At 35.9% G+C, this 24,320-nt stretch overlaps 1 protein-coding gene across 5 annotated transcripts in view; it reads left to right on the top strand.

The window, feature by feature from the left end:
* Positions 1 to 21,286, top strand: part of LOC111062586 (M-phase phosphoprotein 6) — a 29,649-nt gene extending 8,363 nt beyond the window's left edge. For 3 of the 5 annotated variants that reach the window (XM_039423899.1, XM_039423901.1, XM_039423903.1), the window contains exons 2-3: positions 20,123 to 20,220; positions 20,916 to 21,286. In XM_039423899.1, the coding sequence (XP_039279833.1) occupies positions 20,123 to 20,220; positions 20,916 to 21,219 (402 nt within the window). In that variant the 3' untranslated portion in view covers positions 21,220 to 21,286. Of the gene's footprint in view, positions 1 to 1,415; positions 1,663 to 17,631; positions 17,691 to 20,122; positions 20,221 to 20,915 lie in introns of those variants that run through there. The other 2 variants (XM_039423902.1, XM_039423900.1) reach the window with 2 other exon arrangements.
* Positions 21,287 to 24,320: the final 3,034 nt, after the last annotated feature.

Raw genomic sequence — 24,320 nt, 5'->3', positions numbered from 1 at the left:
TGTTATAAATTTTGGCTTGTTGAAAAATATGGCTATCTCTTGTCTTGGAGAGTCTTATTTGATCTTGGTCGGATATATGAGAGTGAAGCCAAGTTTCAGATAAAGCTATGGCATCAAAATTTGAATTCAAAAGATTTTCCGAAAATTCATGCGTTTTAGTTCTTAATCCATTAACATTTTGATAGTAAAAGCTCAATTCAGACATTTTACCAGAAACAAAAGCTACAAATAGGATAATAGTTGATATTTTATTAATTATAGTAGAGAAAATAAATTTAAATACTTATTATTTGTAAATATATACAATAAATTTAATGTTTGTAAGCTCAATTCAATATATAGGCCGACAATATATATATATATAGTTGAGTCTCCACAGTCATTTAATAATAACCAGCTTTAATTAATCAGAGTGGTGAAAGTAGATAACGATAACAAATTGATAATCCAGATAAGAAATGAAGAGTGAAACAGGGAACTATGTTACTCACTAGAAAGAGATAAACAAAAATGACAGCACTGATTATTAGAAAGAGATTTCTAATTATCTAATTAAAAAAGAGACTAATTAAAAAAGAGATTTCACTCTTATTAGAAAGAGATAAACAAAAATGACTGATTGTATTTGGGATTCCATTTTTTAGGATATTTATTCGATCTCAAGGACAAATTGAAGATAAATTGTAAAGGTTGAATAAGAATATCTCTACAACCTTTTATAATGTATGCTGCTTCACCGTCAGGCCCACAAGATCTAGTTGCTTTAAGTTTATTTATAGCTGAATTTACTTCATTTTCAGAAATATAAATGAAACTTGTAATATGTCAAGATGAGGAGATGAGGAAATGCTGTCATATGATTCATTATCATTATTATGTTGGATGTTATTACGGTTGTTGCTGTTATTGTAAACAGATGAGAAATAATCAGCAAAAGCCTGCGGTACTTCCCGATCGGTATACCTGCACCCATTCCACTCAAAACACTTTGAGTCCGATCTAGACTCTTTTTTACTCGCAACATAGTTCCAGAAGTGTTTAACGTTTGAATTTATGTTATTTTGTAGAGATTCTATATAATTGTGTTGTGCTATGTTGATTTCACTTTTTATTGCAGCTCTCAATTCCTTGAATTTGTTCAAATAATATCCCGAAAAAGATTTTTTCCGTACACATTCCTTTTTTAATTTAATCATCTGGATAATGCTTCTAGTAAACCAAACCGGATACTTCGATTTAATAATATTTTTATTTTTGGGCACATGCGAAGCGAAAGCATAATTTCTCTCTCTCTCTCTCTCTCTCTCTCTCTCCAATGGCGCTACAGCCCAAATCGGGCTTTGGCCTCAATTAAACTTTGCCTCCAGCTATCTCTATCCATTGCTGCACCTTTCCATCTCCTCAAACGTAGCATTTCCCTAGCGTCCTTTGCCTCTCAAATACATTCAACAGGTCTGCTGTTCTGGCTGTCATTGTCCATGTCTCACTTCCGTAACACACCACTGTCCTTATAATGCTTTTATATAGTTTTATCTTGCATTCACGGTGTACATTCCTAGCTTTGAATATGCATACAAGGGAGAAAAATGTGCGGTTGGCTGCAGTGATACGTTTTTGAACTTCTTTGACTTCCTCATTAGTATCCGTTATGCAACTCCCTAGGTAAGTGAAATTGTCAACTAAAAGCATAATTTAATAAATCGTAAAAATAGTCTACAGCGAGATCGACATCGTTGAATTCATAAAGTCTATGCCAATCTGAATCTCTAAGTGTGAGATAAAATTCATAGTAGTTTGCTTTTTTAAAATTGTAATACTCGATACTCAAAGGGGGATGCAAGAGGCTTTTTTTAATCAAAAAACTAATATCTAAGCTTGGGTGATGTGGATCTTCAGCAAGCAGAGGGCTTGTTTCGTGCAAAACAATCAGAGGTAGATTACTCAGCACTAGATCAAGAGTTTTGGCATTGGCATTTAAAACATTATTAAAGGATACTAAGTTGAATAAACACATGCAATTCATCAGTCTGGCATATTTACTAGGACCACCAACAGAATTAAAACTTGAATCATTTATTTCATTCAGATTAAAGTCACCCAATATTAATAAATCATGTGAAAAAATATTATTATCAATTTCAATAAAATCAAAGAAGTCACAGTAATCGAGAAGACCAGATTCAGGGGAGAAATAGACAACATTGATAAAGATTACTTTATCTTGTGTAGATAACTTGACAAGTAAAGATTCATAGCGCGCTGTCGCCCGCCCGGACATGAATGAGTCGGGAATGCCAAGTGTTTTTCACTGCACAAAGTACACCCCCTCCCCACCGCTTTCCAGACACCAATCTATCACGGTCACACCTAAATACCCGATAACGAGAATCGAACAATTCACTATCATGAATCTCATTACTCAACCATGTCTCAGACAACACTACAATATCATAAGTTTCACCTAGTACAGATCTGAACAAATCATTGATTTTAGTGCGACAACCTCGAATATTTTGATAATTTAATTTTATTAATTTAGAGTTAACATCAGGAGAATCCATTTTTAATAATGAAATAATAAACTATAGCAGTACATTGAATTAGAAATATAAATAATAGCTTTACAACAAAAAATAAAATAACATGTATCGTAATAGTAGAGTGCATTGGGGTTTATCATAGCAGGGATTTATTTGATAACTGTTTTATTTTAGTTAGTTATTCGACTCGCAGTCAGCTGTTGGCGTCTTATCAACGCCGCTTCCACTGCCTGCAAGTTTTGCGATATCATTATCAGTTTTGATTAGATGAATGGCCGAGTTTTCGTCTCTTCTTATCTTTATGTTACCCGTTTTGTCAACCCATAGAAACTTAAAGTTCATCTGATTTTTCACCCTTTTTGTTTTAGCAAATAAAATTCTTCTAGCTGGACATAGAGACTGGTTTATGTAGATGGGAGTATCCATTGGCATGCCTATATGTCTTAGAAGAGTCCTCTTCACCCGTCGCCTCTCCAACATTTTTTCCTTAATAACTCGGCGAACAAAGCGTACGATTATCCTAGGATGACAGGCATCGATCATATCCTCCGTGATATGACAGGAACTCCGTAAATCTCAAGAGTGTTCGACCTCGAATATTGTTCTGCATCATCCAATCTCACCGACAGTTCCGTGACTTTTTTAGACAATGCTAAATTTTCCAATCTGAGAGACTCAATCAACTGGCTTTGTTTATCAATGATAGCCTGCTGTGTAGCCAGTATACAAGAGTTTTCGTCGAACTTTTCATGGCACAAATCAAGCGATTTACCTAAGTCTTGTTCAAGACGTTTTAGACCACTGTCCATTTTTTCACCTAGTTCGTGAATCAACTTTTTTAAGCCGTCTAAGCTACTTACGTCCTTTGTGTCGACACTACACACAATGCCACTATCGCTGTGGCTACGACTCCTCCTACGCTCACACGCACAGTCAGCACACATCCACGCACGACCAGAGATGAGGAGACCGTTCAGGTCAGCATCACTAAGACCCAAGCACTGTCCGTGGAAATTCTCTTTACATACACTGCACTGGACCTTATTCGTTTTGTCCTTTGAAGACCGCACTATTAATTTCGTACATTTACGGCAATTCATTATGATCAAACACGCTCGTTTTACAAATAGATAAGGGAGCTATCCAAAGTGCGTCCGCTCTCATCAGAGGCTGATACTAAACTGATACTAAATTATTCCAGTAGACTTGAAGAACGGTCTGCAGTGTTCAAGGTAACCACTGGAGGTGATGATGCGGACAGCTCTCTTCTGCATTATTAAAACTTTTTGGCAATCAGATTCAAGATTCATTTATTGACAGAACACTTTAACAAAAATGCAAGACAAAGTCAACAATTCAATAAAAAATTCTAAAATATAACAATAAGCGTTAATAGTCAACACAGTCACATCGTAATATATACAAAAATAGGACAAAGATACGCAAATTCTATATAATATAAGAAACATTTTTAAAACAGGTATATCACAGTTAAGAAAATACAAAGACATCACCACAAATCATCATAACCATATGGACAGCAGTCAATTAGAATCTTTTTAACAGAAACCTTGAAACTATTAATATCACATTCTTTAATATGAGCAAGCAGTTTATTGAATAACCTCTTTCCAAATTCAACAAAACTTTTTAAAGTTAAATAATAATTGCACTGTGATAATCTAAGTGCTTCTGCTTATCTTGTAAAATGATTGTGAACATTACTATTTATAGGTAAGATGGATAGATTTTTTTTTGTATACATCAGACATTCAAACACATACTAAGCATAAACAGTCATAATACTTAGTTTTTTAAACAGAGGTCGACAATGTGCTCTACTATCTACTTTACAAATGATCCTTATGGCCCTTTTTTGTACAACAAAAAGTTTCTTCATATTGGTATCTCTCCCCCATGCCAAAATACCATACAACAGGTGTGACTGAATGTAAGCATAATATACAGCTACCAACACATCAATGCTAACAATATTTCTTAATCTACATAACATAAAAATGTCTCTAGATATTTTCTTACCCAATGAAAAAATATGATTTTCCCAATTCACATTACTCTGCAATGTGATGCCAAGAAATTTGACATAACTAATATCTGTCTTACAACCAAAGTCAAAATCTAACAACTGGGTCTTATCTTTATTGAGACAAAGAAAGTTAGCAGCTGTCCAGTCCTCAATAATCGCATTAATTTGCCCCAATACATTCAAATTGGTAAAAATCTTTTCACACTTAATCTGGACTGCCAGATCATCAGCAAACATAAAAGACTTAATATCTCCATTACTTATAGCAGCTGGCAAGTCATTAGTATAAATAATGAAGAGTATAGGTCCAAGTGTGGAACCCTGGGGTACACCTGTCTGAACCTTCAAAAAATGAGAAAGAGAACCTTATAAAAAGAAGCCTGAAATCTATCACTTAAATAGGAAATCATAAGCTTAATAGACACATCATCAAACCCATAAAACTGGAGTTTTTTTACCAAAATCTCATGAGATATGGTGTCAAAAGCCTTTGACATGTCATAAAAACTACTAGAAACTTTGTTCTTACCATCCAGCCAGTTAATACAGTTTTTCATGAATTCAGATATAGCACCATGAGTACCTCTTTTAGATCTATATCCAAATTGACTATTTGTGAACAGTGAATTACTTTCAAAATAGCTTATGATTTGCTTATAGAGTACCATCTCAAATATCTTTGAAATTATAGGAATAATGGAAACAGGCCTATAATTGTTGTAATCCAGAGATGAACCTTTTTTCAACAAAGGAATAACTTTAATTAATTTCAGACATTTAGGAAATACACCATCCTTAATACAAATATTAAAAAGGTATTACTGAGAGATAATATAGAATTATACACCTGCTCAACAGTAATACATGAAAAAGAGAAAGAATTTAATACAGGATTATCTTGTTTGTGAATGTCAAGATTATAAGAAATATCATTTACAGAGGTAGGTACTCTTTGAACAATATTACCAACACTTTCAATAAAGAAATCATTAAAACCGCCTGCTATCAGGCAATCATTTTGATTACGGCCTTTTAAATCGTTCTTGTTCAGGTTCTCTTTTGCAATAGACCACAATTCTTTGGGTTTATTTTTAGCTGTCAGCACACGATTACAATTGTAGGCCTAATTGAATTTGGCTTCCCTCACAGTCTTCTTGAATATGTTTCTTAATAAATTATACTTATCCTTGTAATGAACCAAACCTGATTGTCTGAATAACTCATACATAAGCAAACAGTCATTCTTTAATTGTCTAATATCATCATTATACCATTTACAGGTAGGAGCAGCTTTTTTCTTGCACATGACATTCTTAACAGGAAAGCATAGCTCAACAGCAGTTAAAAATTTTCTATTGAAAAACATAAATTTATCCTCCAAAGAATCAATAGAATAAATCTCAGTCCAATTAATCATACTAATCAGCGATTCGAATAAAGGAATATTTGAATACGTCAATGGCCTAATAATTTTCCTAGAACTCTGAAACTTTTAATTAGCATCATAAATTACTTTAGAATCAAGATCCAACATAGCATGGAAAATGATGGCAAAATGATCCGAGACTACCATTGGTTCAACTTTTACAGAAATAATTCTATCCCTATGAATAGATGAAGCTATATCATCTATGCATGAACCTAATTCATGTCCAACATAGGCAGGTCTCGTTACTTCATTGACTATCAAATTAAGATTAAAGCTATTTAATAAATTATTCAATATCACAGTATGACTAGATTGAGACAATATGTTTTTGAAGTCACCACAGAGGATGACTGAAGCAATGGATTTATTCCTGCAATTGAGCAAGTCCAGCATTCTACAAAGAATATCAATAAAGTTTTCAAAATTACTAAATTAGTTTACAAAATTACTCTCCTCTGGAACTCTGTAAATTTCAATGCCGATAATATTTAGATTATTGTTCACTTTCAGGAACACCAATCTTGAATGAAGCATAAGAGTCAGGATAATTTGAAACAAGTTTCTCAACTGTTAGATCACTAACTCTTTTATTCTTTAAAAATTCTGACACGTTTTCGCAGGTTGTAGTGGGTGTGAATCTTGAAACAAAAATAATTTTTTTGTGTTCCCTAATTGACAGACCCTCTACACCAATCAAACTACCAGTTTACCTTTTTTCCTAACCACTGAAGTCCAGTCTTTGTCATTTGGAGTGCAAGCAATATTCTCAACAGTAGTATTATTTTCAACCATATTATCAGTAAAAATTAAGAACGGAAAAGATGAGGAATAATTTTTCATAACATTCTCAGAATCACTCACTGATTGTTTCTGTTTTTGTGTGTTATGAATCATAACCTCACAGTCACTTGATGATATCACATTATTCGCAAATCGATTAGCAGTCCGAGAAGTCATTTTTTTGTTTGTGGAGACTAACTGAGTGTTGTCTACAAGATCGATAGTCACTATCGATTTTTTTCGACTTTTCGATCAGTCGATGTCAGAAGAAGCCAAGAAGCATGTTGTTTCAAATTAGAACCAAACGTCATGTTAGGATTTGAATCGCTGTCAACAAGTTTGTCACCTTTTATGTTTAATAATAAAGCCAAGATAGTATCCAACTTTTCATGCAATTTAATACTATCCTGTTCAAATACACTAAGTTTCTCTGAAACTTGACTTAATTTGTAATTAAAGTCTACAAGACTACTCAAATCAATTTTCCACTCACGTAGCTTTCCTAACCTAGAATTGCAGGTCATACAAAACCATCTAGAGTTATGTCCCAGCTCATCAATTTTACGAAGATCACTTGAAGAAATGCTCACACATTTTGAGTCATACCAGTTATCACAAAAAACATCACACATGATAGCACTATCTTCAGATTTAATATATTCACTACAGTGACCACACAAATGCCTTTTACCAGCGTCGGCCATCTTGAAAAATATCAGATGCATGACCCAATAGCCCAGGATGCTGTGGAAGAGGGCAGTAGCCTAATACTGGGATTACTGCGAAGAATTTTTGCGCAATTACCGAGAAATAAGGAAAAATTTTTGCGCAAATCCCCCTTCCCCCTCCCCCTCTAGAGTTTGCGCATGCGCAAACTCCCCCTCTCCTCCCCCTCTCCCTCTCCTTCTCCCTCTCCTTCTCCCTCTCCCTCTCCTTCTCCCTCTCCCTCTCCCTCTCCCTCTCCTCTCCTCTCCCTCTCCCTCTCCCTCTCCTTCTCCTTCTCCCTCTCCTCTCCTCTCCCTCTCCTCTCCTTCTCCCTCTCCTCTCCCTCTCCTCTCCTCTCCCTCTCCCTCTCCTTCTCCTTCTCCCTCTCCCTCACCCTCTCCCTCTCCTTATCTTATCTCCCCTCTCCCAGTGAGGATGAGGGGGAGGAAGAGAGAGAGAGATATATCTCTCTCTCTCTCAGTGAGGGAAAAAATAATTTCCCTTTCTCTCTCTTTGAGGGAAAAAGGGAAAAAATAATTTCCCTGTTGGAAAAATTAATTTCCCTTTCTACTGTCAGATTAAAGTGAATCCGGTTTGCTTTCCACCCGACAGTTTAGAAGAAGAAGAATTTCCAAATTCTAAAATTCCTCTTCTTCTATGTGTGCTGTACAAACCTGCGGGCGTTGCTTTTTTTTTTTTTTTTGGTCAAGTGTGCTCTCCGAGAATATCTATTAGTAAATTTAGTACGAACAAGCATTCCAAAAATATTTATAGATATTCTCAGACCTATATCACTTGGTGTGCTCAAATCAACATCATCAATATTTGCATTCACTGTGCAGTTCTCTTAGGAAAATTCGATTTCCACTGACATTAAGTTCCCACAAGCGTGAAAGAAAACTTTTAAGTTTATGCTTGTTTAAGACTAGAGAATACTCATTGGGCAAGTTGATAACCTCTTTAAAGTCTCCTTCACTATCAATATCAATTATGTGTATGCAAATTTCACCACTATCAGGAAATGTGACATTGGTTACAGTAAACCAATCGTAAGCCAAATGGTCAAAACCCCAATTTGCTTGCGGGTCTGCATCAATTGAAAATTCATTAAAGCTTGCGCAATCGAAATAAGCACTCATTTTATCGTCTTATCAGTTCGAACGTTTCAAAGCAAATGACACCTTCTGTTGCTGCAATTCGACGCGTGCTATACTTTCCTTATCTAATGTGATGTTACGTAGTGAAATCCGTCGCTCGTGCCAAGGTTATAGAGAGAGAGAAATGGTGATGCGCTCCTATGTGTTTCTCTCTCACACAAGTAGCAGACTGGTATGCACCCAATTCGGGCCTCCTCGCGCGTTGCTGCTTTTCCTCTGCTGCAAAAGCCATGTGTGTTGAGTTTGCTCTCCTTTACTTCGTCATCCGTATACGAGCATATGCCTCTTTCCGCGTAGCGGAGCACAGCATTTTACGAATGAGGAGTAAAGAGAGAATAGAGAATTCATTCCGTTCTCCACTATGATCGACCGTTCGCTACTACTAGCAGTTGAATTGGATGCTACGAAGTCTGCTTTCCCTCGCCAGCTCTGCTTTCCCTCGCCAGCTATGCTTACAATTAAATTGTTACCGCTCGTTATAGATTTTCTTTTGGGGCTAATACAAACCCAGCATATTGACCAAGACCCATTTTCGATGTAATCAAATCTCCCACCTGTTCCTCAGTCAAATTATGTTGTTTAGCCTCTATCCAATTCATATTAAAACTAACTTTTGCGTAATTCCTTACAATATCGTAGGCCATTTTGTGAATGAATAATTTTAAATAATCTATAAAAGCGGGTGAACATTGCAGTCTCATCACAGTATCTTTTTCAGAATTTGTAATCAAGGTTGTTAGTTCATCATTAACCTTTTTAACAGCAAGATCCAATTCATCTTTCTTAATAAAATCTTTTAAATCAGTTTTTTGTGCATATTGCTCATTAATTTGTTTAATCAGAGCATTAACAGCATCCTTTGTAACGAATTGTTTAATCCCATCAAAAATAGTAGCTTTTATTGCGTCTGCCATTCCAGATAATCTTTTTTCAAATTCTTCCTTAGTTATATTTTTACTAGTCAATTTCTCCAAAACAGTATCTAAATATTTATTATCAATTACTGACGGTTGTGTTTCATTTACTTTAGTAAAAATTTCTGTACTAAGCTGTTTCAGTTTAGTGTTAAGATAGTTTCTGTCCAAGATCTCTAAATTTTTAATTTTATCAGAAATGGCTTTCAATTTTTCGTCCAAATAAGATTTATCAACCTTATTTTTGTCAATACTAACCAACTGGGTTGAAAAGGTATCTGATAAATTTTTCACTTCTCCTAATGCACTCTGTAGAGTTTGTGTTCTCTCTATGATAACTTTATCAATATTTGCACTAAAATTCTGTAATGAACTTTTAACAGCTTCACTGATTCCCTGCTGATTTATTGAATCAATTATAGTCTGTGTTATGACATCAATATTACAGGAAACCTCAGCAGTTGAAGCGGTAGCAGTAGGTGTTTCAATCCGTCCGAATCGATGCAAGGTCATCGTGACACTAAATAATTAGTTTTGCTTCTCTGAGCTCTTCTAGTATAGATGAAATCTCAACATCATGAGCAGAATTCCCAGAAGCTTTTGAGGAATAGAGTAAATTTAATCTTTCCACTAGTTCATCAAAACTATCAAAGTATTGGTAATTTCTTTCATGAGAAATATTTTTCGCAAAATTCAACAAACCTTGTCCCTTCTTTTTAACAAGTTTTTTACTGGGAAATAATTTCTGAATCAATTGCGATTTAATTCCATGATTACGTTTAACATAGCCTCTTCGATCTAAATGTACGCCAGTAAGTAATAAGATACGTTTGTACTTGTCAAGGTCATCATTATTATAAAGATTTCTGTTTGGTCTCGCTTTGAATAATAATTCGAGTAATCCGCGAGTTAATTGAATTCTTTCTTTATCAACATCTATATATCCATTATCAAATATTACCTGTATATCACCGATATAATACTTTTCACTTTGATGTTTGTATGAAACTCCATAAGTAATTGAATTATTCAACTTTTCGTTATGAAACACTGTTAGGTATTTGCTCAACAAATCATTGATTCTGCTAGCACCAAGTGAACTCCCATCATCATCATCATCATCATCATCATCATCATCACCATCCTCCTCTCCCTCTTCCTCATCTTCATACTCATCATCATCATCATCTTCATTATCAATTTCCATACTCTCTTGTTCCTCTTTTACTTCTTCCTTTTTAGGTGTAAAATCATGATTAGAATGCAATGTAGATTTGGTTTTTCCCAATTCAATTATAGGTTCAATTAATGGCGAAAGAGATTTCCTATTGAATTCATCCGTTCGTTTTTCAAAATTAATAAGGCTTTTATGCTTGTCACTAATCACCTTTCGTAATGTCTTAATCGTTTCTATTAAATTCTCCTTCCTGTTATTTACTAAGCTATTTCCTCTCCTCTTCCTCCCCCTCCTCCTCCTCCTACTCTTATGTGTTTTAGACAACATGACTGCACAAAGAATTATACTCTACTGAGGGGAAAGTATCGTGTCCAGTGAATCCCGATATTTTCCTTCCTTTATAGTACATTCTTTTAAAATTGTAAGAAAGTTATGCGGTTTACGATTCCAAACTGTATGACAAAGTTTACTGAAATCTTTATAAGACATATCTCCTCCAACATGATCTCTGTGAATTAATTTGAGACTCAATAAATCCATCTTAAAAATTATTATCATATTTGCGTTATCTCTAGTGAAATGTTTCTGTGTGGCACCATAACTCTGAATTAAATATGCAGTATCAATATTACGATGACGACCCATTGTAAAATATTCTCTTATCTGTGGCACATTACTCAGTTGCAAGTCATCAAAAATTACCAAGCTATATTCAGGGATACGGTTTGGATGGGGAATTTGGCTCACATCATCTTTCATGTGAAATCCGATATTTTTTCGACATTCTGTCGATGCCGACACTCCACTGAAATTAAGTTTCCGCCATTGGGAAATTTGTGAATTACCAAATTTGCAAAATTCACTTGTTCATTCTTGGTCAGTATGCACGACATCAAATTTTGATACTCCAAAATATATTATAATTGCATTTCAAACTGATCGAAAGAATAAAATTAAAAAATCAATATCTAATTTTGACAGCTGTAATATTTACAATGTTAAAGTATATTTGAATAGTGAGTATTATCCATACGAAAATCTGCTAGGTAAGAAGGAAGTTTTATACCGGATGTTCCTGGATTTCGCACCCTCGTATTATAATCATACAATCAATAGCGAACTCGGAACAGAAATCGATTTTAAAACGTTTTGTGAATCAACACCGCTGATTGTTGTAGATTGTTCACACCAACCAAGTCATTTGAAATCATCGACAGATGTTCGTATTGAAATGGAATTTAATAGTGCAGTACCTGCAAATACTTCCGCGTATTGCGTTTTAATTAGCGATCGTGTGATGGAGTACACGCCTCTCACGAGCATGGTGAAAGAAGTTCAGTAATTTGTTGATAGAGTGCATCACTGCAGGTTATATAAGGTGTGTACTGCGCCAAATGTAAGCCATTATCAGTTTTACCTTTGAACAGGAATCATGTCCTATTCTTTGTGTTCTGATATTTTGGACAAGCCACAAACTCGCTCTATTGGTATCCAGTGTGATCTTGATTCTGATATTTTGGACAAAGCTCAAACTCAGTCGTCGCTACTTTACGATATTGAATCAACAAATTTCTATTATGAACCAAGGAGGAGTAGTACACCAATCCAGAAGTCGGGAGAGGAGGAGGAGGAGGAGGAGGGGGCGCCAGAGGTGGAGGAACAGAAACGAGAAGAGGAACAGAAAGGAGTGCAAAAGCAGACACCTACGAAAATTGCTACGGTTGATCTTCACTGGTTTAAGCAAACTTGTAATCAAATTATTGTAAAGGAACTTGCTATTGTCGATGAGAGCAATAATTATGTTGTATTTCATTTCAAATCACCATTTCCAAAGATGGAATTGAGCGCAAAATTGTTTAACGACGTAACATGGCTGGAACGTAACTATCATAAAATAAAATGGAGCGATGGAGATTTGGAATGGAATGAGACAATTATCCGTGAATACCTCGCAGGTTATGAAAAAATTTTTACAAAAGGAACTGAAAAAGCAAAGTTTTTGAGAAGATTGCATTCTAACGTACAATGCATACCGGAGGACTTTCTCAAGCCCGATTTCAGCTTTTTCACCACTTCGTGGTGTTATGATGCGTGTAAGATACATAAGTATAGACCCGATGGAAGGTGTGCTTTGTACAGTGCACAACATTATAATTCTTTGCTGTTTAAAAATATGTATCAAACAAATAATTTCTTGTGCGAGAATACTCGTATGAAAAGTATGAAATTGGCGCCTATGTATACAAATGCTCAGAAAAGAAACTTTGCACGATATGGATTCTTCTACAACGGAAAGGAATTACAGTGTGTTTATTGCTTGCATGCACTGAGATTGCATAAAGCTCGCACGTGTTGTCTGTCTACAATTATTAATGAAGAAAGACCGTTTAATTATTCTATAATAGTGCCAGCCTACACATAGTTTTCTCCATTCGCTCGACAACGATGGATCCGGCAAAGTGGTTAGCTGCTGACCACCAGTTGGAAGTGAGGTTAAAAAACTGCATAGACTGGTATGACGAATGCGAAATTGCAATTCAGAAATCATCTAGTGAAAATTATAGTTTGGCGAAACAATTAAAGGCTATTTTTCTAAGCACAGTTAATTTGAACGATATAAGAGACTATTTGTGTTATTACCGTCCATACAATTTGTCTATAGATAAATTGATTAAAATTGAAGATGAAGTTATGATGTATTGTTGTAGTGAAATGTTGTAAACAAATATATAGATATTTCCTCGAACATTTTGGTTTAGTATCAGTGTAGACTTGATTGAGTGAGGACGCGAGATACGCCCCCCTCAGACACAACTGTTACAGCTAAGTGCACATTCCTACCTTATCAAGAGATACGCCCCCTCAGACACAACTGTTACAGCTAAGTGCACATTCCTACCTTATCAATTATAGTTCATAGCAATCAAGGTCATGCAGTGTTTTAGCTTTGCAAAATTCAAAAAATTAACTCGCCTCTTGATGTCAATTTCATTCAATGAATTTGATTCTATTGCAAAAAATATTAAATTTTCAACAGGATTCCAAGGCGATGATGTTGATCTAGCGTTAACAAAAACAGAAAATGTACATTTTCCAATTTTATCTGAGATTTTCGAATTATTGGACATACTAGATACAGGTCATCTACATTATTGTAGTGCAAATGATTTCTCAACTATTGTTACAATTCCGATGAACTTTGGAAATGCTTGTATGACATTGCAGATAAAAAATGTAAAAGATCAACTTAGATCATTGACCTCTCTCTGTTAAGACATCAATAGAGCTGATACCCCAAGTGATATAGGTCTGAGGATATCTATAGCCATTTTTGGAATGCTTGTTCATACTAAATTTACTATAGATATTCTCGGAGAAACACTTAAAAAATAACGCCTGCGGTTTGTACAGCACATAGAAAATTTCAATATAAATTTGTGAAATTTTTCTTAACTGTCGGGTGGAAAGCAAACCAATTGTATTAATTTGCAATCACTTTATAATTTTACAGTATAAAGATGTAACAGATTCACTCAGTATAAAGATGTAACAGATTCACTTTAATTTGACAGTATAGCATTAGATGTAGAAATATGGATTCACTTTAATTTGACAGTAGAGAATTTTTTCCCTCATTTAGCATTCACTTTAATCTGTCAGTATAGCATTAGATGGATTCACTTTAATCTGTCACTATAGAGAGAGGGAATTTTTCCTCCAAAAAGGGAAATTTTTTTTCCCTCACTGAGAGAGAGAGAGATATATCTCTCTCTCTCTTCCTCCCCCTCATCCTCACTGGGAGAGGGGAGATAAGATAAGGAGAGGGAGAGGGTGAGGGAGAAGGAGAAGGAGAGGGAGAGGGAGAAGGAGAGGGAGAGGGGGAGGAGAGGGGGAGTTTGCGCATGCGCAAACTCTAGAGGGGGAGGGGGAAGGGGGAGGGGGAGGGGGATTTGCGCAAAAATTTTTCCTTATTTCTCGGTAATTGCGCAAAAATTCTTCGCAGTAATCCCAGTATTAGGCTACTGAGGGCATAGTAGACAACAATCAGGTAGGGTCTGCTCACCAGCTGTGTCAGCTTCCGTAGTAGATAGGTCACTCTTGCCAGCCTCTTACACAGTCCCTCAATGTGAAAATTCCATTTGAGCTTAGGATCGATGATAAATTCAAGGAGGGGCACACTGTGATGATCAGGGCTATGTTGTGCCAATGAACAGAGCAGCCTCTGAGTCTTGCCAAGATTCAATTGGAGCTTATTTGTTTCCAGCCATATCCTAGCTTCTCCACACACAACTTCTGCCACCTGTAGAGCCTGAGTTAGATTCCGACCAGAAGAGATTATAGTGGTATCATCTGCAAATTTTAGAGCCCTCCCTTCTAGTTTCAAGTCATTTATGGCAATCAAAAACAGCAAGGGACCCAAAACAGAGCCCTGTGGAACACCATGTCTGATGGGCAATGCCTGGGACTTACCTCCTCCCAGAGAAACAACCTGCCATCTGTTTTCAAGATAAGATTTTGCAGTCTGGAGAACAGCACCTCTAACACCATAGTGCTCCATCTTACCAAGAACAATCTCATGCGACACACAGTCAAAGGCCTTACTCAGGTCACACATGATCAGAGACACAGCATTTCTTTCCTCAAAGCCCCTCTGAACCTGCTCAACTAATTCGGTCAAAGCAGTCAATTTAGATTTGTTTCTTCTAAAACCATGCTGCAGATTGGAGAACAGCCTGTTGGACTTGAAGAATACTACAATTTGTTCCTTCATCACAGTCTCAAAGACCTTGGCAAATACTGGCAGAAATAGGCCTGAAGCTATCAATGAGTGTGGGATCACCTTTCTTGTAGACAGGAACTGTGCAAGCCATCTTCAACAACTGAGGAAAAACTCCGGCATGAAGACATTCATTGATAGCACAAGATAACGGGGCTGCAATGACATCAATGATGAACTTTAAACACTATGATTGTCATGCCATAAATATCCTGGCTATGAGAATTTCGGAAACCATTGAATATTTTAACAATATGACTAGGGGAAACGTCATACCACTGCAATAATCTGGCCTCACTTCTGTCCAAGTTCTCCATTGGATTCATATTAGTGGTTGTTATAGATGCAACAATATGGTCAATGTTTTGCAAGAGCACACTATTAAACTCGACAGGACTAGCAGAGCAAGTGACTTCAGCTGACCTTCTATTCCTATTTACAAGATTCCAGGCTGCTTTGCATGGATTAGGTGCATTCTCAATTTCTTGCATATTGGCAAATTTCTTGGCTTTGTCAATCATGCATTTATAATCTGACTCTGCTCTGGAATAGGGTCGATAAATCTTATCCTTCACTCGAGGGCAGTTTGATAATGCATAGTTGTCTTTAAGAGTCAGTATCAATTCTTTGAGTCTAGATAGTTCAGGGGTAAACCATATTTTTGACTTTGGCCTGTTGCAAGATCTTCTCTTCTGCTTGGTATATCCCTTCAAAGTCTTTAGAGGAATGAAAATGTTGAAGATGTAATCTATCTTTTTGAATTCAGGACCTTCATCTTGGAGCTCACTGGACCTTTATCCACTTCAGATACTGCCTCTCTGAAGCCAGGGAGGGAGCTTTCAATTATTTTCCTTCCCCCTCTGGTATAGTGACAGAACCAATAAGGAAATTTTGTAGTCATTCACTATTTCAATGTCAGCTTTGATGATCACTGCACTATGGTCAGCAACAAGAGGCTCAGTAACCTGAACTTGAACCTTTTGCATATCCAGGCTAGTTCTCACGGTGTCTAGACATTGGTTTCCTCTGGTTGGCATCTGCGAAACAATGCGTAGTCCATGAGCAGCCAGCAGATTTTTAAACGTTCTTGTAGATGGTTCATCAAAGTTAACAGCTATGTTGAAGTCACCTCACTCTGGAAAAACGACAGATAGGCATCCAGACCATGGAAAAAACCTTCAATAATTCCATTTGGAGATCGGTAGATGCTCAGTTACTGTTGACACCTCAATCAGTTCGACTCCTGCTACTTCCAGATCGAGTTCTACACAAAACTGACTCAAGTCAATTTGCTTCACCCCGATTTCATTCCTCACGAAGACTGCCACTCCACCACCACGATTAATAGCTCTACAGTAGGAAGCTGATAGCCCCAATCCATCAATGTTGGAATAAAGCAGACTCTCATCGCAGGTCAACCAGTGCCCACTTATGCACAATACATCTGGCTGAAGGTCTACACAGAAGTTTTGTAATAAATTGAATTTCGTTCTCAAACATTGAACGTTCAAAAAGCACACACTCAGCAAGTTTGAATTGTCAATCTGACAACAGCCACCAGAGTCTTGATTGTGTGTGCAACTAGCTTTTGTGGACTATCTTGGTGTACGAAAGAGGGGCGGGGCTACTTCATGACACCTCCCTGAGCTCTACTGAATAAAAAACGTCTTAGAGTGACGTATCTAGGCCATTTAGTACTGACCAGTATTGAGTCCTTCTTGTCAAATTCCACTCTAAGCTTAAAACTACAATACATGTTACTTTTACTTTCCAGCTTTTCGACAGTAAAACTTTGACCAGGAAACGTCCTGGACAAAAATGTTTCTAAATCTTCTTTTTCTGTTCCATCTCAATTTTTCCAAGGTGGAACCACGCCCGTTTTTCGCCCAGAAGAGGAGACGCTAATTCACTATCTGTATTGTTTGTGCATGTTCCTATAGGAATTTTCTTTTCAGCCTTAACGCTACTGCTAATGTTTTTCTTAGTAGCACCTGCATAACTCAATCCAGATGAAGTTGTATTTCTAACGGAATTATCTTTGTTGGGTGTCATATTATCTCCTTGTTGAATGTCCTGTGGTATACGTTTATTGGTTTTAGATTTTCTGCTTTTTTGTTGCTTCCACTCAGAATTGTCAATTTGTTGGAACATGTATTATCTGAAAGTAAGTTTATGTAAATTAGCATTACAACTACTGTTACCTTCAAGTAATGTTCCTTGGTCATTACGTTTAAGATTATTCAAAACTTCATCATTATTTACAACAGCTACATCATGTCGATTTAGAACCATTGTCGATACTCCATTAACTTGTTCGATGCAAAGTTCGATGAATGTATTAATGCTAAAAATTACATTGTGATATTTTCTGCTTCTGTTTCTACCAAAACTCAGTGAACTCTACTTATATTATTAACCTATATAATACATTAACGTATACTATAGAATGTATACGTTAATGTAGTATAGGATCCACTGCTAAAACCTTATGTTTGGTCATAAGTTTTAGAGGTGTTGTCATAATAGATAATAGGCTGCCCGCTATTAAAAGCAACACGGATTCATGGACTCGAACATGGGAATAGTTTGCATACAGTATTTTCATATTTTATAACGTGAGATTGTAAATGTAGGCCTAGAATAAGTTACCACTTCCACTCATGTTATAGCATATTCATAAAGTTAAAGACCGTTAAAGTTAAAGCGGGTCATTCACTATCCTATAATTTGGTCCAAACTGTTTGGCCACCCCGTTGAATCTTTTACTACTCACGCTCTGGCTGATTAGTAAAAAATTCCTACTCACGTTCGAGAGTTTGCTAGCTTTTTTCGACAGCCGATATGCCTCCTTCGGAAATTCTCTACATTGGCCGTAAGCATGCAAAGTGAGTGGGGAAGAGGTGAATAGAGACATTCCCACATCTACTTTACCAGCCATTCCTTCGCTGTTTGAGGGGTTGAGGTTTATGTTAAATCTCGTGGCCTCTACCTCATAAATATTTATTCTTCATGTGGCCTCGTTGTTATTGTAAGGATAATGAATGTTGAATGAGGTAAAGTCTTCAGTCTCCACCACGTGCTAAAATTCTCTCATGTATGAAAGGAAGGAGAGCGGCAAATCCGTGGGTCCCGAGTCGCTTCAACAGGGGCTAGAATATTGTTAGATTTTTTAACAGCCATTTAATATTTATCAATTGATTGAATGACACTGTCAAGTGTTATTTCTTGAAAAAGTGTTTACTTACTATAACTATTCTTAGTGGTTACTTACTTAATTTCATAAGTAGTTACTTACTATATTCTGTCGTACGTTGATTTACTAGTGAAAATAGAAACTATTCAAAATGCCAAATCGTATCAGACTACCTCTTTAAATATGGTACGAACCGTTAATACCTTCTGCTTCATCTATCACCCACAATTGTAGGATCCGACGGCGTCTTCAAACCAAAACACGTAAATTAGCACACAACTATATATATATATATATTCAGATGGCAGCGATCCAGTGACCGCTTTTAGAAAAAAATCAACTTATCACTCGTAAATTTCTTTACACTGTAATATGCCCTGTCTCACACGTCACTTCATTTAATAATGCTTTGTACCAATAACGAATGGTTTTTTATGGTATTCAAAATTAAATTTACACATTGAAAGTCGTATTTCTTATAGAATAATGAATGGAAGATCAAAATTAGAATCACAACGGAGCAAATTGTGTGCCGGAAACGGTGAGAGCGTAATTTTAACCAATTAACCATCTCGTAAAAATTTTCCTGTTCAATTTGCAGTCGTTTTACGCAAATGGCGTTTTTATTTTATTGCGGATGATGCCCACATGAGCTTTCTGCTTGTGCGTTGGTAATGGGAAGTGTAAAGTAAATTTAAAGAGATAATAAAACGCCCATGACTATTCGATTGGATTTTAACTCGCAACCAGGTAGCACTAGCAAACTGAAGGGTGCTCCTCCTTAGTCGTCTTGAGTACTCCAATAATTTAGTTGTTCGTTCTTAATTTATTGTTACATATTTACAAATTATACGATGAAGGTCACGAGAAGGGATAGAATTCGTTATGAGGTGATTAGATGTACATTTTGGGTCGGACCATTGGGTAGGAAGATGCAGGAGGTCAGGTTAGGTGATTTGAACATGTGCAGAGACATGAGGAGGATTATGTAGGACGGAGGGTGCAAGAATTGAATCTGGGTGGGACGAGAGGGCGAGGAAGGCCAAGGATGAGATGGAGAGACTGAGTGGAGGCTGATTTGCGGGTTGCGGGAGAGGGTTTTGAGATGCGGAGAGGAGATGGACAGGAGATTGTGGAGGAGACGGCTGAAGGAGGGAATTAACGTTCCCATATGAGTGGGAAGAGGCTTAGCCACAGAAGGAGAAGGAGATCTACAAATCTATTCAATAAAAATATTCAAGCTAATACTTATCACAGCCCGTTCATTACAATCAAAATCTAATTCTATAGAAATAATGTACCAATAATTTATAATTTAATTAGTCAAACCATGCATCTTCAAGGTTCTGTAACTAATCTTAAATTTATTATCAAAATATCAGCGCAGTTTTTTCTTTTTTCAGTTTATGAAGAAAACTAAAGACAAAGTGGAAAAAGAACTCGAGAAAAAAGAAACAGAAGACTTGTTTTCATCCCAAATAACGGACGAAATGAAATTTGGGTGAGTTTATTATTGATTCGTTATAATAATTTGTTCATTATCATTTTGTCAACGGATACTTCCTTTTACTCGTTAATCAGGTTTCGTTTATGCTCTGCGGTTGCAATTTCATCTTATGAGCATGTTTATGAACTGCGGTCACCAGCTGTCAATGTTGCTAACATGTATAATTGCTGTAATGTAATTTCTGATTGCTAATAGACTCTAAAGCACTGGCATTCATCTCCACTTATTTATAAGAATAATGCGAGCAACAAATCGCAATGACACGCTCCACACTCCAATCATTATTTGACATCATGGTTGTCTCTTGTAACTCATAAAACTATTGATGTTCAATAGAGGCCTATTGTGATGATGTTCAATAGAGGCCTATTGTGACGATGTTGTGCTCTTTTGATTCATTTGATTCAATTAAAAATATTGATATCGATGTCATATTGTCATCAAGAATATTTGTATGTGAAGGTTTCTTTCGAAAGTCAAAGTTACTCAGCAGAGCAGCAGCAATCTATTTCCTTCTTTTCTTTGTTAGACGTTTTCCCAGATTATCTCTAACTTTCGAGACCTCCTGTTACAGGACGAGTGAATGAACATTCAGTACTCGTCCGTCTTAGGTATTCATTTTATTCTACAGTAACGTGAATTCAAATAGGTTACAACATGATTCATTCACAATTTCCGTTTTTTTACAGAAAGAATTTCATAATTGAACCTAGCATAGCTCGATGCAAAGAGCTGATCAATGGTAGGTTGTCATTCAACGGAATGAATCCAGAAATTGAACGCGAGATGTTCGCAGACAAAGAAGGAGCGACCACTAGCAGTGCGCCTCAAACAAAGTCTGCCGATGTATCCGATATGGAAATGGCCAAGTACCAAATGAGTATCACAAATACGGTCGCTAAGAAGTTTCAAAAGAAAAATGAAAGACATAGTAAGGTAAATGTCAGACCTAATAAAAAAGTAAAATTCTTAAAGCCAAATGACGATGATTAGACTAATATTTTAGATGTATGGATAAGTTTTTCATAAAATAAATCATTTATGAATTGTCTTTTTTTAATTTAAACATTTCCTTATTTCAACCAATTATTATTGAATAATTTCGGTCATGATTAGTATTGGTCAAGAATGATTTATATTCTTAATAATCCCGTTTATACAGGGTTGGTGATACATTAACATGATTCTATGGATCATGGAATGATGGAAAAGGTACAGTATTTATTTTACAGGGATAATTTGACAGTAGGTTTCGAACCGGGATCCTATTCGAATTAAAAAAATACTTTTCTGTTGCTTAAAAATTATTTTGCTCATTCATTTTATCTTCATTTCTTTCAAATTTGAAGGTGATCAAGTGATACGTTTCTAAACAGAATTCCAAGGAAAAATGAATGGATAAATTCTCACATCGATATCTCAACCGCTTTTGAAGATAACAATAAATCATACAAAAATGAAATTAATGAATAAATTAAAAATCTGACAGATTAAACTGTAATGTTCAAAGTGTTGAAAATGTGAGTAGATGTAGTGTTCACTAGCACTTAAATAAAACTATTTGATTTAAACCATTTAAATGTGAATGTCTTTGAAATTGTTTGAGAAATTAGCGAGTTGCTCATAGTAGCAGGCTCCATGTATATGATAGGATTTTTGAAACTATAAAGCCTACAATAGAGTCATTTTTTTCAAAAATGAGTGAAATTTCAAAGAAAAATTAATTTTGATGAATTTCAGTTTTTAGTCCCGACTGTCATAATTTGAATGTAGGTTACGAGGGTCATTTTTTCAACCCCCCAATGGTCAAAAATAAACGTACGGCTGTGAATCTTGGATGTTAACAAAATAAGACAAAAACCATTTAGGCGTTTTTGAAAGGAAAATCCTAAGAAAGATTTATGGTCCAGTTAAAGAAGGAGAGGAGTGGAGAAAAACTAATTCAGAGCTCGAGGCATTGATAAAAGGCCGAAATATTGTAAAATTTATAAAGGCACAGCTGCTTAGATGGTTTGGACATATCTGTAGAATGAACGAAAACATAAGCCTAAAATAATATTCAAGGAGAGGCTATATTCAAGAAGAAAGATAGAAGAAAATTTAAATTGAAAAAAGGCCGAAGATAAGGTGGGAAGATGAAGTGAGAGACAATCTCCAAAAAATGGGATATAGAGGATGGAGACAATTAACAGAGGACCGAAAAACGTGGAGAGCTGTAGTGGAGGCGGCCAAAGCTCAAATTGAGCTGTAGAGCTAAAAAAATAATAATATTATCCATTTATTGATTAACGTATGTACATTATTTTATAAAAATTACATCAATAAACTTCATTGAAGTTGAAAATTCTCAGCAAAAAAAGAGACTATGGATGGAATTGAACCCCAACCTCATCAATCAATCTTCCATTTATCATCCCAGCACGCTCGCAACTGAGAACTTCTGATGATAAAATGTTTGATGGGGGTTATATCTTATGTAAGCATTCAAATGATTACCATTGTCAGTGTGGCCAACTTAATTTCGGTTTTCACGCACTGATCCTCTATATAATCTACTAACTATTTTGAGTTGTCATGTTGCAAATCTGGAGAAGGCCTACGCAAAGTAGTACTTTGTGCACTAGTGCGGGAATGTGATTCTTTGCGGGTTGTAATCAATACAGGAATGGTCACTTTTCAAGGTAACTGTAGAAAATAGCTATACATGTATTAAGAGCGTAATGCGCGACTTTATCGCTCGCGCAAAGCGGAGCATGATAATTTTGCAAGAGCGATAAAGAAGCATTACGCGCGAATTACATGCAATTTTTTTTCCACAACTGCCCAAACCTGTTAAATCACTTATATCTGGCGGTGTTAATAATAATTCGTCTTCACTGATATCCATCATGCTGCAGAGTGCAGAACCGGTACAATTACCGACTTTTTAGGTTAAGACCTACTTTTTGTGAGCTGCTTATCATCAGCTGATTAGCGAGCGTAAAGAAACTTTTCTGCGCATGCGCGAATGATTAGCGAGGGAAAAGTAGATTCTCCTCAGAAATAAGCTGTTTTACGAGGAGAATTGAGGAGTATGTAAATTCTTTTTTTACGCGCAGTTGTAGAAAAAATAAGTTTTATTGATTTTTTTTATTAGTCCGTATTAAAATTAATCAATTTACCTTTGGAAATGCTGTACAGAACTCATCGTACACTCAGAATAATTATGTTCCCAATCGGTGAAAGAAGTTATAAGTTCCAATACTTCAATGCATTAAGATAAGATAATATTAAGTTTGTTTGGAATCTTAATGGTGAATTTGTACCACGTGATTGAGCTAGCCTATCAAAAGTGTGACAGTCAATGCAAAAATGTCTTGATGCATTAACTGTAGCATAAACTAGCCTGCCCTAAGGGACCACAGGAACACGTAATTGGGAATATCATGTACTAATTGTACCATTAGTCTGGGTTCGTGGCTGTAACAGCTGTAGTGTGAGGAGACTCTTTTCTAAAAAAAAAACAGTATCTTTTTTTCTGGCTGCCACATAAAATGCTGTTTTATGAATTTTGTAGACAAGTATATAAGCGAGCCCAAATTTTATAGAATGGCTATTGGCTAGTAGAGTCAAAGCCGCGCACACAGACTAATGACACAGAAATTCCGGATTTCCGTTTTTGTCCTTGTGTGCAGGTTGCAACTCACTTTTGGACGATATGAAAGTTTTTCACTATTATAATTTATATTACTATCTAACACAAAATTGCTAGTAAGCAATATTTTCCTAACATGAATTTCAAAAATTCTATTGCATGCTAAGAAAAATTTCATATGAAACCATCATTATTTGTTTTTGCGTTTTTAAGAATATTTTATACTCCCCTTATTCTAAGGTTACCTAACAAAACTGAACTTGTTGGAAACAAGGTGAAATTCAAAAGTAAAATGGGCTCGAAAGTGAAACTATGCTATGTTTACAACTAGTGTTTAATATGGTTCCAGTTGATGTGAACAACAGTAATAATATAATTGAAGTACATGTGAGTACCTCAGCATAATGTTCATAGGATGATTCTATTTTTGTCAGGAGAAGAATGAATGAAATGACAGTCG

The sequence above is a fragment of the Nilaparvata lugens genome, chromosome 3, assembly GCF_014356525.2.
Source record: "Nilaparvata lugens isolate BPH chromosome 3, ASM1435652v1, whole genome shotgun sequence".
Taxonomy (NCBI): Eukaryota; Metazoa; Arthropoda; class Insecta; order Hemiptera; family Delphacidae; genus Nilaparvata; species Nilaparvata lugens.
This window is presented reverse-complemented; position numbering and strand designations above follow the sequence as displayed.